The 15,000-nt window shown below is 42.8% G+C and overlaps 1 protein-coding gene across 1 annotated transcript in view; it reads left to right on the top strand.

Annotated features, from left to right (window-relative positions):
• The window catches only part of pcdh15b (protocadherin-related 15b), a 225,974-nt gene that overhangs the window by 130,222 nt on the left and 80,752 nt on the right, over nucleotides 1–15,000 (top strand). The window contains exons 19-20 of the mRNA XM_063220981.1: nucleotides 3,567–3,872; nucleotides 6,719–6,946. Of these exons, the coding sequence (XP_063077051.1) occupies nucleotides 3,567–3,872; nucleotides 6,719–6,946 (534 nt within the window). The remainder of the gene's footprint in view (nucleotides 1–3,566; nucleotides 3,873–6,718; nucleotides 6,947–15,000) is intronic.

Genomic DNA, 15,000 nt, shown 5'->3' with positions numbered 1-15,000 from the left:
TCATTAGGCACAAATAGCCTAGCCTATGTTTACAGTGGAATCTGAGGTGAATTGGGTTTTGTCTATTTGCCCGTTTTTGAGCGCTCTCCCTCTGCATAATGAGTGTGGTATCTTAGCAAGCGCTACGAACAGACACGACAGCACTAGTGCGCTGCGTCTGCGTTTTTGTGTGGCAATGCGTTTTTGTGTGGCCATTTAGTTTTCCCCCGTGATTGTGACTCTCTCGTGTTTAAAATATCCTCAAGTCATTTAGCTGTTTCTACCGTGATAGTAACTCTCTCGTCCGTTGCAAAACTCGCCTGGTTGAGAACACAAAACTCGCTGGCACATGTGAACTCGGATAGTTGAGCGAAGTCGAACATTCTATTCTGAAACGTCGGGCTGCCTGTGAACGAGGAAGGGGGAGAAATTAAGCTACCGGTAACCCGGGGGGTTGCTTCCTCCAAGTGGGACCATAGTTGTTGTATTACTTTTTTAAAACTGCTATCCCACTCCACTAATTCCACTAAGAGCCATACTGTGTTTCACCGCTGCTACTGCTAACCCACAGGGGCTTCAACTTGCATTGCATGTTTGTCTGTAAAACCATTTGAATGTAACGCGTTTCCTGATTCGCTAGTCGTAATCGGCATGTTGAAAGGAGTGATTTTATTGGTTCTCTACGTCACATGACCTCCAACTACTAAAGAGACACCTCTCCGTTCATGAAAACATGCAGTCTTCGGGTTTTTTAAGCGATTTCATTTTTTGGGGTATTGAAACTGTTTTTTTTTTTTTTTTTTCATTTTGATACAAAATACAAGCGGCGAATCCGAGAACCAACAAATTAAATTGGTGTGGCCTAAGATGTATACTCTCCGTGTTACAGCCAATTTTACTGGGGGAGGGGGGTGCCCATTTTGTTCACACTCATTTTTTTGTCAAAGTTCACAAGTCCCTAGCTCAATAACTAAACCATGTAGGAAGCTCACATTTGGCATGCTGGTACATAGATAGGAAAGGTGTGTTGCTAAACTGTCAGTTTTGGTCTGTATGATCCTGCATCGTCATAGCATTCCCTCAAAGACGATACAAATTGTACTGGAGTTTTTGGCTGTGCTCTGTTTAGGCCATCAGAAGACATATTTGTGCCCAACATAGCCTCATGATTTTTTTCCCTTGTAGATACAAGTAGAAACACTCCCATAAAAATCTATAAATAGAAAGGAAATCCCATCAGTGTTTGACCAGAAGACCTCACAAGTCTGACAAATCATTTTGGGTGTCATTTTCAGAGCACCAGAACCCCTTGTGGGATTGTCCACAGATTTTTATTTTATTTTTTTCTTCATTCTCCATGAAGTCTTCTTTTTAAAAATGCCAATGACGCTTGTCTTATGTGATGTTTTCGTTTTTAATTTCCACCCTGAACATGGGCAAAATGCAAAAAGAGAGCACATGAACATTTAATGTAAAGACTAAATAATCAAATGCAAATTTTACCCAGACATGATCACCCGAGAGTCCTTGTGCAGGGGTGCAGATATCCCTTTCAATTTCAATGATTTCAGGAGCGTTCAATGTGGTAGCAGGTTCACACACCAAAAGTGACAGTAGGTCAGGCACAAAGAGTCATGTTGTTACTTTTTTTGACCAGCAGATGGCAGCGGAAGAAACGCATAGAAAACATATTGCTCTCAATGTGCATGGTGCCCATGTTCAGGTTGGAAATTAAACAAGAAAACATCACATAAGACAAGTCTCATTGGCATTTTTAAAAAGAAGAATTCATGGAGAATGAAGAAAAAAATAAAACAAAAATCTGTGGACAATCCCACAAGGGGTTCTGGAGCTCTGAAAATGACACCCAAAATGACTTGTGAGGTCTTCTTTTCAAACACTGATGGGGTTTCCTTTCTATTTATAGCTTTTTATGACAGTGTTTCTACTTGTATCTACAAGGGGAAAAAATCAAGAGGCTATGTTGGGCACAAATATGTCTTCTGAAGGCCTAAACAGACCACAGCCAAAAACTCCAGTACAATTTGTATCATCTCTGAGGGAATGCTATGACGATGCAGCATCATACAGACCAAAACTGACAGTTTAGCAACAAACTATTCCTATCTATGTACCAGCATGCCAAATTTGAGCTTCCTACATGGTTTAGTTATTGAGCTAGGGGCTTGTGAACTTTGACAAAAAAAGGAGTGTGAACAAAATGGGCACCCCCCTCCCCCAGTAAAATTGGCTGTAACACAGAGAGTATACATCTTACATTCAAATAAATTTACAGTGTTTCTCTTAAGTACCATGGGTACACTTGGTAATATTTTCAGAATTTTTCGAGACCTAAGTGCGCGGGCACTTGTTGATTTGGCGTGGAATGACCCTATAGGTTTATAACAGCAGACATGTCTGTCAGAGAAGCAATGTTACAGTACACAAGGAATACAAGTTCACAAGGTCATATAAGAGTAAACTTCAGATGACTTTTGGGAGAAAAAAAAACATTTTTCTTGTGTCTAAAAAGTGGAGATTTTACAGTAGGCCTATTCCACGCAGAACACAGCCACATGGGACACAAAGCATGAGGCAGTATGTGGGTAGGCTGACCCTGACCACTCACTGACCTATGCCAATTCCCGTTTGAGCTTCTCCTCAATGTATGTAACCATCTTCTACAGTAAACACTGTAGAGTTGAGGAACTACAAAACTTAAGCAAAGTTGATAACGGTAAAATAATGTGAAATTAATGGGACAAGAAACGTAATCCCATCATCGCTGGAACTATCAAACTGAAATAGAGCTCCACTCCCGGAGCTAAACTCATTTTTTTGACCTCACCTCAACGCTCTCCAGTACTCCCAGAATATAAGGTTGTACACGCTAGTTTTTCTTTGGAGTTAGATAACTATGTTTTATTTTAGTGAACAAGGCTGTAAATTACTGTGTATTTTCTAGATAATTTTCAGTTGTTTGTCAGAAAAGTTTCTGCTGAACTTTATTTCACCACCTCTCATGTGTCTGATCGAATATACAGTATTATCTACCTGGTCTGTTGGTACGTTTGATTACTGAATTGAACTTTCACTTTCTGATCCTCTGGTGTCTTCGTCTTGCTCTACACTTTGCTATATCAGCTTTTTTTCACAGTAACAATTTTATGATAAGGGCTGCATAAAAAAAACATTATAATGACTTAGTAAATAATTGACTAATGATGCACAATGCCTTTATAAATCTTTATAAATGGTATGTTAATATTTTATATTCATCAAACATTTACAAATTGTTTGTGAATCAATAAAATCAAGGTTTTAAAATCTTGGTGTGGTGGTGCTCATAGTCGAGGATAGCAGTATCAAGACAATCTGGGATACTTCACAGTGACTAGAAACGTCAGTCACTTTCTGCACCAAAAAAAAAACCACTCTAAAAAAGGTGCTGAGTGCTCCAGTCATCCCTGAGTCTATTCACTGTTAAGTAGCCCAGTTTGTCTTGAAACATACAGGCAATCTGCTAACCGCTACCTGACCTTTCCCTTGTCTGATTCTCCCCTCTCCCTTCTTGTCCACCACTGCAGGCGACTGACCTCGATGCCGGTGCGAATGGCGAGGTCCACTACAGACTGCTGACCCACAACAGCTTCTTCCGCATCAACAGCACAGGAGCCATCAGCACGGTGAACGCGCTGGACCGCGAGGTGAGGGGACAGTACCAGCTGGTGGTGGAGGCGTCCGACGGGGCGTCGGACCCAAGACACACCCGGATCCCGCTCATGGTCACCATCCTTGATGTGGATGACAACAGTCCTGTGTTCTCCCATACGAGCTACGAGGCAACGCTGGCGGAGAACAGTCCTGCAGGCACACTCCTGCTAAAGCTCAGCGTGAGTAGTAACCTTCGTCTCGCTCTCACCATTCACCAGTTCAAGTTTATTTTTAGTCATATCAACAGTGTAAAATACAGTTGTTAGAAATGTATTTTGGTGAGCTAACACATACAACAATACAACAAAAGACACAAAACTAGGGAGGGGGGTGGGGGGTGAAGAAAAAATTGGAGACATTGAATAAAAAAAAACATTGGAGACATTGAAAATAACTAGAGATGCACCGGATCCTGATTTTTAGGATCCTGCCGGATACCGGATCCACTGCTTAAGATCCTGCCGGATCCGGAACGAAAGGGCTGAAACCAATGGTCTACTCGCACACATGGGCCCTTTTTTATTACGTTGGCTCAAACTATTCTTTAGACTCATTGGCTTACTGCCACACTGCCTGCAACAGCCGCTTCCAAAGGGCTTTCTCTCCATGCAGTGATTGGGGATGTGAAAGACTGATTGAAAAGCCTAGGCTAGAGATGCACCAGACCCTGATTTTTAGGTAACTGCGGGATATCGGATCCACTGCTTAAGATCCTGCTGGACCCGGATCCTGTGAAAAACCCTATTATCCTGCTGGATCCGGAACCGGAACCGGATCCGGTGCATCTCTAAAAATAACCACCCAAAAGTCTACTCTTACAGATCAGCGTGAGTAGTTTCACATTACATTACACCTAGCTGATGCTTTTTAACCAAAGCGACTTGCAGTTATTAGCGACTTGCAGATATTTTTCAGCTTATTGTCGCTGGAGTAATGTGGGGTTAGGTGCCTTGCTCAAGGGCACTTCAGTCCTGGCGGGAGGTGTAGGGAGAGGTCAGGTGGGATTCGTACTAACAACCCTCAGATTGAAAGACCAACTCCCTAACCACTAGGCCACGTCTGCCCACAGTTAGTAGTAACCTTCACCTCTCACCATTCACCTTTTCACTTTTTAAATTCAAGTTCAAGTTTATTTAGCCCTATCAACACTATAAAATACATTCATTAGGAACGTGTTTTGGTGAGCTCACACATACAACAATACAACTAAAGACACAAAACTAGGGTGGGGTATGATAGAAAACAGGGAATAGATTAATAAATAAAAAAGGAATGCACAATGTTATTACAATGCACAAAAAAAGTGTAACGGTGTCAATTCTCTCAAGGTTGAGGGTGGGGCTAGCCAGGCCATGCCCTCTTAGTGACGCAACACCTTCAGCGTTGCTTCTAGTCAGGCCAAGAGCAATGTAAATATCGTGGGGTGGGGTATGAAAGAAAACAGGGGATACATGAATAAATAAAAAGGGAATGACGTACACAAACATTGGAGACATTGAAAAGTTCAACCCAAAAGTTTACCCTTACCTGTTGACAGTGGATAGACACAGCAGATGACTCAAACTTCTATATAGACACTCCTACTCCACATTACTCCAGATTCACTTCTGACAAATGTGGATCCACAATGGACGTGGATTTTTGTATTACCTGAAAGCCAGTGTTAATATCTAGTTAGTTTGTTGGGTCCTTTTTACCATAGTGCAAGTTTTCGGAAGAACCACTAGAGGCTACTATTGAGTTTGTTTACACAAAGATCCCAAAGATACATAGTGTAGCTTTAAAGACAAATGGGCCTTCGCAGGTGGAAATTGCTCAGTGTGGTTGGTCTTTGGACACATTTTTTGAACATGGACTGAGCTCACCACAGTCAGCTGTCCATCAAACAGCTTCTTACTACACATGGCCTGCCCAGCATGTGCTTTGCTCGCTTAACCAGAAAAAGTGGAGCTAGCTCTTCCTGCTGCATTGATCGCTTCAAGCAAAAAGCTGATCGCTCCAAGGGTAAATTTCTTACCCACCCTTCACCTGTCTTACTTCTTTCAAAAGGTCACTCTAGGGTTTCGCGTCAGATCAGGTGCCAATAGTTGCTGTCACATCCTGACAGGATGACTGACAGTTGCCGTGACAATAGTAATGACATGGGCAATGTACTCTCCTCTTTCTCTGGTGATGCGTTATCCAGTATAAACATAAGTTTCAATGGTCATAACATGACAAAAATATGTGTGCTATAGTGATATAGAAAAATATGCTAAAACATTTTAGAAAAGTACATTGTTCAGGCACTAAATAAGACATAATAAAATACAAAATAATAATAGTGAGAGAACTTGAAGCTGTAATGTGTCATTATCGTTAGTGACTCAATCACACTACAAAATGTTCAGCTATATTTAATGAAAATGACTGATGGAAAGTAGATGCTTAGCGATATTGTTAATCAAGCAAGGTTGTAAAGCATCCATGCTTTTGCATGCCCTCAAGGTCTCCACACTATGTGTTAATAAGGTGAATTTCCTTTTGATATCACCTTTTTGCACTGGCTTTAATGTTTTACAAGCTAAGTTCTTTTTTGTCAGGGTTTGTAGTCATGTAGTCAATGTATATTCCAGTCCATGCCTCTCTTTCACTTACTCTCTCTGTCTCTGTCTCTGTCTCTGTCTCTGTCTCTCTCTCTGTCTCTCTCTCTCTCTCTCTCTCTCTCTCTCTCTCTGTCTCTGTCTCTGTCTCTCTGTCTCTGTGTCTCTCTCTGTCTCTCTGTCTCTCTCTCTCTCTCTCTCTCTCTCTCTCTGTCTCTCTCGTTCTCTCTCTCACTCTCTCACTCTTGTTCTCCGTCTTGCTCTCTCTCTCTCTCTCTCTCTCTCTCTCTCTCTCTCTCTCGCTCTCTCTCATTCTCTCTCTCATTCTCTCTCCTCTCTCTCATTCTCTCTCCTCTCTCTCTCTCTCTCTCTCTCTCTCTCTCTCTCTCTCTCCATATATATATCTCCTCATATATATATATATCTGTCTCCTCATACCACAGGCTGTGGATGCTGACGAGATCTCCAACATCACCTACCGCATCCGCAGTAAGGAGGCCCAGAAGCTGTTCCGCCTGGACCCGGTGACGGGCGAGCTCTGGTCCAGGAACACGCTGGACTATGAGGCCCTGGCCGCCGGTGCCGACACGCAGACCTTCGAGGTGGAGGCTCTGGACGTCGAAAACAGCAGCATGCCCCCTGGTCTGGCCACCGTCACCATCAAGATAACTGTGAGTGTTTATGTGTGTGACAGGGAGTGTGTGGATTGTGTATGTCAGTTCCTACCTGTGTGTGTGTGTGTGTGTGTGTGTGTGTGTGTGTGTGTGTGTGTGTGTGTGTGTGTGTGTGTGTGTGTGTGTGTGTGTGTGAGTGTGAGTGTGAGTGTGTGTGTGTGACAGAGAGAGCATCTGTCCAATTGACCCTGAAGCTCTCTGGGATTTATTTTGTCTGGTTCAGAACAGCAGACTTGCAGACACGTCACCTCAGGGCTCCTTCCTCTCTCTGTCTGTCTGGACCTAAAATGGAAGCAGACAAAAGCAGTTTATACACTGGCAAAAGCACAATTTTATTACAGTGCACGAAAAATTGTAATGGTGTCAGTTCTCTGTACATAACAAGGTTGGGGGTGGGGCTAGCCAGGCCATGCCCTCTTAGTGACGCAACACCTTCAGCGTTGCTTCTAGTCAGACCAAGAGCAATGTAAATATTGTTTCTGATCTCCAACTTCGGGAACTTCACCCACTTTGTCTGGAATCAATCAACCAGTAGCAAACCAATGGAGGCAGGTCAACAATGCCGTTTGGGAAACGTTAATTGTTATGCTCTAGGTCAGACCAAGTCTCGAAGAGATTTGAAAGTCGATGATAATCAGGCTAGGGTTGGGTGAGGGTCTGGGATAGAGGAACAGGGATGCAGCGAGAAAGAGGAAGAGATGCAGCATTGTATGGATCAGAAAATAAGTAATGAATGCCCTTTGGCTCTGTCTTATTTTCTCTAAAAGGAGGCCATTGATATTTTAGTGTGCATGATTAACTTTTAATTAGGCTGTCACCACATGATGTCTGCAAAGTGCGCTTTCGTGTCTGTCAGTCTGTCTGATGGATTTTCCTTTCATTTCCTTTCCTTTCCTTTCCTTTCCTTTCCTTTCCTTTCCTTTCCTTTCCTTTCCTTTCCTTTCATTTCCTTTCCTTTCCTTTCCTTTCCTTTCCTTTTTCTTTTTCTTTTCTTTTCAGTATTTTAGCTGTTATTAAGGGATATATTGTACTTTAAAAGTTTAATTTTATACATACAATGCCTTATCTTTGTATCTTGCATTTTAGTGCCTAATAGCATTATCACAATCACTGCGCTCAGCATGAATTCCCTGGGCAGTATGACAAAGGCAAAGGTTCAGTGATTGCATTGTGACTATAGGCCAGGGTAATGCATTATTTGGCTTTGAAATAAGCAGTGCCCAAGGGCACTTTATACAAAGTTTATTCCCCCTTGTCCACAATTCTTCATGTAGTGTTAACATGAAGCTTGTATGTATGCAGGGTGAGTCCAGATTGAGTAATGGTGTATCTGGTTTCAAATGTCAGTGTCTTGGCTCCACGGTTAACTCTATTTGTCACAAAGGCCTTGCCTACTCCCTTTTTCTCTTTTTTAGGCATGCTGACTTGCCTTAAAGATAGGCAGTCACAAGTAAGATGAATGGTCGATCCATTCCTCATTTTTCTGCTTTTATGGAGAGGGGGGATGAGACAGAGATTGACACGAGTATATTACGTCGAGCCAGGGCTGTTTTGTTAATGTATGAGACAGCCATCAGATTTTGGCAAAGGCTATTGTATTCTTATTATTACCTTCGCCAAGACAAAGTCGGCGAAGGTTATGTTTTGACCGCCGTGTATTTATTTATTTATTTATTTGTTAATATGTTTGTATGTACTTCGTATAACTCAGACAGAACTGAGCCGATTTTTATGAAATTTAGTGGGATGATTGGTCATGACCCAAGGAACAATCGATTAGTTTTTGGGAGTGATTAGGTCAAAGGTCAAAGGTCAAGGTCAAAATGTTTGTTTGTACTGCGTATAACTCAGACAGAACTGAGCCGATTTTTATGAAATTCAGTGGGATGATTGGTCATGACCCAAGGAACAATCGATTAGTTTTTGGGAGTGATTGGGTCAAAGGTCAAAGGTCAAGGTCAAGGTCAAAAACGTACATTGAGCCGATTTTGATGAAATTTAGTGGGATGATTGGTCATGACCCAAGGAACAATCGATTCGTTTTTTTGAGTGATTGGGTCAAAGGTCAAAGGTCAAGGTCAAAATGTTTGTTTGTACTTCGTATAACTCAGACAGAACTGAGCCGATTTTTATGAAATTCAGTGGGATGATTGGTCATGACCCAAGGAACAATCGATTAGTTTTTGGGAGTGATTGGGTCAAAGGTCAAAGGTCAAGGTCAAGGTCAAAAACGTACATTGAGCCGATTTTGATGAAATTTAGTGGGATGATTGGTCATGACCCAAGGAACAATCAATTTCTTTTTGGGAGTGATTGGGTCAAAGGTCAAAGGTCAAGGTCACGAAAAGGTCAAAAACGTAAATTGAGCCGATTTATATGAAATTTACTGGGATGATTGGTCATGACCCAAGGAACAATCGATTACTTTTTGGGAGTGATTGGGTCAAAGGTCAAGGTCAAGGTCACGAAAAGGTCAAAAACGTAAATTCAGCCGATTTTTATGAAATTTACTGGGATGATTGGTCATGACCCAAGGAACAATCGATTACTTTTTGGGAGTGATTGGGTCAAAGGTCAAGGTCAAGGTCACGGAAAGGTCAAAAACATTTTTCTTTGCCAAGCACTACATGCCAGAACAACGTGTGCACGCGGAATTGAATAAGAGGTCAAGACTGGGTCAAATATGTATTAATACGATATTCCGGTCCGATTTAAATGAAACTAACACCAAAATTTGGAGAATGTTATGCCCCACACTCTGAAGATGGCCAGAAAAAAATAAGTGGCGTAGGCGAAGGTTTGCGCTCTACCGAGTGCCCATTCTAGTCTCCATTTGTTTATTGATGCACTTATTTATTTTTTATGAATTCGTTCACTTTTATTCTTTTCTCATGTCGCTTCAGTCAGATATATTGCTTCCCAGACCGTGAGGCGCTGGGTACAAGACAAATGACAATTAGATGTCAATCGAGAGTAGATCAAGAGTGATTAGTCCACATGCCGGGGACAAATGCAGGCGAAATGAGCAAAGTGAAGAGAGGCAAAATTCAGTGTTCCATTCTGACAACTCAATGGAACATCAGGTCGGCGCGGCGAATCAAATAGAATATAACATTTTATTTATTTGATTGGCCACCAATTCACTCATCATTTGCATAATATTAAGCATGGTCGAATATTTTCACTTTACTTCGCCCCTGTTCGCTTGCCTTCGCTTTGTGAATGGCAAAGTTCGCTTCTCATGGCCAAACTGTCCCTGGTGTCAGAGGAGGATGAATTTTTAAAAACAACACTGAAAAATGATAGGCTCATCACCCTTGCTTCATCCACTTCTAGTACTACAGTATGTGGCCTACGAATTAAGTTTGTTATATATGACCAAGAGTTGTTTACTTTGGTTTTGATTCATTGGAAGGCTTGAGCCTTGAAGGAAAGATGAGGTTGTTTGGGTGAGAGATTTGCACACTTGAAATCCTTTTTGAGAGTTTGAAGAAGACCTAAGTGGTTGAAATGTGATTCTGCCGTGGAATGAAAAAGAAAGAAAAAGGATTTCAAGTGCGCCTCTCACTCAATAAAGCTGAATCAGGCTTGGTGTTGCGCGCCTTGACCAGGATTGTGCACAATCATCATTCTCAATTGAGGGAGAGATAATGAATGACTTTGACTTGTTGACTTCAATGTGAATTTCAGATGTGCAGTTCATGGCCTCAAAAAATAAAAAATGGAGACCCAGAGAGGTACAGTATACTGCAAAATATGTGATACGGTTACTTCATAAGAAGAGAAAAAAAGGAAAGGAAAATGGCCTTGCCATCATTTTTTGTTGTTTCCTAAAATCCACTTGACTGTCTTTATTATGTACTATGAATTCCATATGATTTTCAAAATTGTTGAAAGTAATAGTCCCAAAATCGTGCATGGCCTTATTTTTTTGTTTGTTTGAGTACATTGTAAGCCTTGAAGGAATCACAAGTGGTGTACATAAATAATGTGAAGTACACAAATTAAAAATGGGCGTTGACTTGATGAACCTTCAACTTAAATGGGTATTTTTTTTGGTCACACTGTTTTGCATATTCTTTAAAGTACTTTCACTTCCTTTCGAAAAGAAAGACATCCTCCACGCTCCTGCACTTCACAATCTGGTGCATCACGGGGAAGGACTAGTCAATGTCAATGCCCCTGAAGAAAACGTGACAACGTTGAAACGTTAGTCTTGACACTTGCCCAATAAAACAATTAAACCTCCACATCTGAAGATGCTCCGGTGACTCCCTTCTTTCCCTACTTTCAGTTCCTGTTAGTGTCATTGAGAGTCATACTCTCCTCCTTTCTTAATTCCTCAGGGGTCTTTCTTGTCCTCCACAGTAACCTCATACACTGTAGCCTGCATCTGTGTCGCAGTGAGGTGAGAATAATCAAGGTGGTAGCTGGGTTGCCGGTGGGCAATTCATAATTTCCACACAGTAATCACACCTCAACACAGCCGCAGAATCCAATCAATAGATATAACATCGTAGCTGAAGGGGAAACTACTCGCTGTTGTGTAGTGTCCTTGATTAAAGCACACAGACGTGTTTCCCATACTGAGGTCAATCTTAACAGTCCACCGTTCACAATCGTAAACAGTCTGACTAGCACATCTAATAGCACAGGGAATGCCATTCACTGAGCTGAATAGGACATGGATTTGTCTGTGTTTGTCTGTGCTTGTCTGTATGTTCATGTGCATAATAAGTGTGGATGATAGAATGTGTGCTGTATACATATTTGTCTGTGTCTGTTTCAGATTGGTAGATATTGTCAGTAAGGCCCCACAGGAGTATCATTGGACAGGAAATGAGTGTGTGTCCTGATGTCTGACGCCACTCCCTTTTGTATCAATTATTAGACATTTATAGAGCCCCTAAGGCATCGCCAGACTGATAGCTGTCTTCTTTGGCTTTTCTATTTTCTCTGTCTGTCTGTCTCTCTAAGGCATCACCAGACTGATTGGTCTCTGTCTTCTATCTCTTTTTTCTGTCTGCCATCTCTCTCTCTCTCTGTCTTGTCTGTCTGTCTTTCTTTCTGTCTGTCTTTCTGTCTGTTTCTCTCTCGCACGCGCTCTCTCTCTCTTTTTTTCTCTCTCTCTCTCTCTCTCTCTCTCTCTCTCTCTCTCTCTCTCTCTCTCTCTCTCTCTCTCTCTCTCGGCATAGTGCCAGTTTTAACACACGCCAATGGCAGTTGCTCCTCAAAACATCTATTCATAACTGGGTATCATTATCATCATTATTATTTCCTTTATGTGACTTGGTTGGCTTTTTTACTAGACTCTCACATTTCCTGAGAAATTTCCTGTTGCTGTGCTGAGGTGTGACGTTGTTCATTATTTAAAAAGAGATACCTTCCCCTCCCTCTCTTGAAGTGTGGCTCTCAGAAGAAGAGTTCGATTACTGACTTTTTTCCCCCTCAGCCACTGAGAAACGGCTAGGTTTCATTAGGCATGTGATGTGGCTCCAAGGACATCCTTGGACAAACAGTGATGTTGTATGTGGAGAGAGGGGTAAAAAAGGAAGGGAAAGGAGAATGGAGGGAGAGTGTTCAGGTAAGAGAGGAGAGGAGAGGAGAGGAGAGGAGAGGAGAGGAGAGGAGAGGAGGAAAGGAGAGGACAGGACAGGACAGGACAGGACAGGACAGGAGAGGAGAGGGGAGGTGAGGATAGCAGAGGAGAGGAGAGGAGAGGAGAGGAGAGGAGAGGAGAGGAGAGGAGAGGAGATTAGAGGAGAGGAGAGGAGAAGAGGAAAGGAGAGGAGAGGGGAGGTGAGGAGAGGAGAGGAGAGGAGAGGAGAGGAGAGGTGGAAGAAGAGAGGAGAGCAGAGGAGTGGAGAGCAGAGGAGTGGAGAGCAGAGGAGTGGAGAGGGGAGAGGAGAGGAGAGGAGAGAAGAGGAGAGGAGAGGCGAGGCGAGGCGAGGCAAGGAGAGGAGAGGAGAGGAGAGGAGAGGAGAGGAGAGGAGAGGAGAGGAGAGGAGAGGCAGGTATTTTAATTTGGATGCCTGACCCTCAGTAGCCTTTCTCCTTGGACTGGAGGATGGTGTGTGTGTGTGTGTGTGTGTGTGTGTGTGTGTGTGTGTGTGTGTGTGTGTGTGTGTGTGTGTGTGTGTGTGTGTGTGTGTGTGTGTGTGTGTGTGTGTGTGTGTGTGTGTGTGTGTGTGTGTGTGTTTGTGCACGCGCCTAGGTGTGCGTAGTTGTGTGTGTGTATCATGTCATCACTTGTGAGTAAGCATATGCCCAGGCATGTGTGTACTGTAGGCTATACAGTAAATGTGTGTATCTGTGATGCACATGTCATTTCAGGTCAGGGAGAGACACGTCTCAGGTAGATACACCGCTGTATGCCCCCATGTGTTTGTGTGTGTTTGTGTGTGTTTGCGCACGCGCCTAGGTGTGTGTAATTGTGTGTGTGTGTGTATCATGTCATCACTTGAGGGTGAGCATATGCTCATGCATGTGTGTACAGTAGGCTATACAGTAAATGTGTGTATCTGTGATGCACATGTCATTTCAGGTCAGGGAGAGACACGTCTCCGTTAAACCTGGCTCAAACTACACGACTATCGCGCCGATTCTCGGCTGAAAACCCCCCTTACGACAATCGCTGGAACGTTACCCCCCAGGACCATCGCAAGCGATTGTCGGGAAAGATTTCCTCGTCGTGAGCGACGTTCTGAGATAGAACTTTGGCAGCTCAAAGAGTCGCCGATCGCAAGTCGTAGAAATCAAACAGTGTTTGATATTTGCGACTGGAAATAGAACGTCGGGCATTGTCTCGGTGGCTGCGAGCAGCGACAAGATTGACAGTTGCGATTCTCTTCTAGTGTGCGGTGCACCCCGACGCCAACATCGGACACACAATCGCTAGTCGTGTAGTTTGAGCCTGGCTTTAGAGACACCACAATTAGGCTACTGTATGCCCCCATGGCCACAGACACCACAGATGATTGGTTGAAAACAGCCCAATCCACCCTCCTCCCTTTCCATCTTAAAGTGATGCTGTCCCATTTTTTGAAATAAGCTTATTTTACACCTTCCCTTGAGTTAACCCATTGATGCCTGATGTTGCGCTGCGCAACATTGGCCCTGGCGCCTGGAGCTGCATTACGCAACATTCAGGCTCATGAGATTTGAGACAACTATATTAAAAATATTTGTTTGTTTGAGATGAATGAACACATTCTAATGATAGATGAGGGTTGTAGAATTTAAATGCAACTTAGTGCTTATTTTTATGTGCTTCAGAAGCTGAGATATTTAGGTTTTTATAGGCTGAGGGCAGCTTTTCTTAAAAAGGGCCCAGGCATTCAGCACCCTTTTTTGCAGGTGCCTTAGGCGTCAATGGGTTAAATAATAGGGTTTAACCGTTTTCCTGTACTTTCAACCGTTTTCTAGTTATGACAGTGCAAATTTTACCTCCAAGCTAACAATTAACATTGAGTCCTATGAGACCAGTTAGCCGTGACCTGGTCTCATAGGACTCAATGTTAACTGCTAGCATGGAGGTAAAATTTGCACTGCCATACCCCGAGAATGGTTGAAAGTACAGGAGAACGGTAAAACCCTATTGTTTAACTCAAGGGGAGGTGTAAAATAAGCTTATTTCCAAAAATGGGACAGTATCACTTTAAGCATGGCCATTTGCAGCAAAGCCTTCATTGTGAAGAGGAGGAAATGAATTCAGAAAACCCTCTCCTCTTATTGCACTTGAAAAAGTCTGTCCTTCACCGTGCCATAACTGAGTGCTCTTAGTGTTCATTTAGACACATCACTCACTCTCTTCCTCCCCTTCTCCTTCTCCTTTTCCTCTCCTCCTCGTCCTCCTCCTCATGTTTCTCCTCCTCTCTACCTACTTCTCTCCAGCCGCTCCTCCTCTAGCTCATCTTCCCTCATCTTCACCCCCCCCCTGTCTTTTTTTCTACCTATCTCTTCTTCCTCTTCTCAAGTTCAAGTTCACGTTCAAGTTTATGGTTGCCATACCAACAGTATAAAATACAGTTGCTAGGAATTAACTTTGGTTT

The sequence above is a fragment of the Engraulis encrasicolus genome, chromosome 17, assembly GCF_034702125.1.
Source record: "Engraulis encrasicolus isolate BLACKSEA-1 chromosome 17, IST_EnEncr_1.0, whole genome shotgun sequence".
In the NCBI taxonomy this organism is placed as follows: Eukaryota; Metazoa; Chordata; class Actinopteri; order Clupeiformes; family Engraulidae; genus Engraulis; species Engraulis encrasicolus.
Note: the sequence above shows the minus strand (reverse complement) of the source record. Positions and strands in the feature narration are given on the sequence as shown.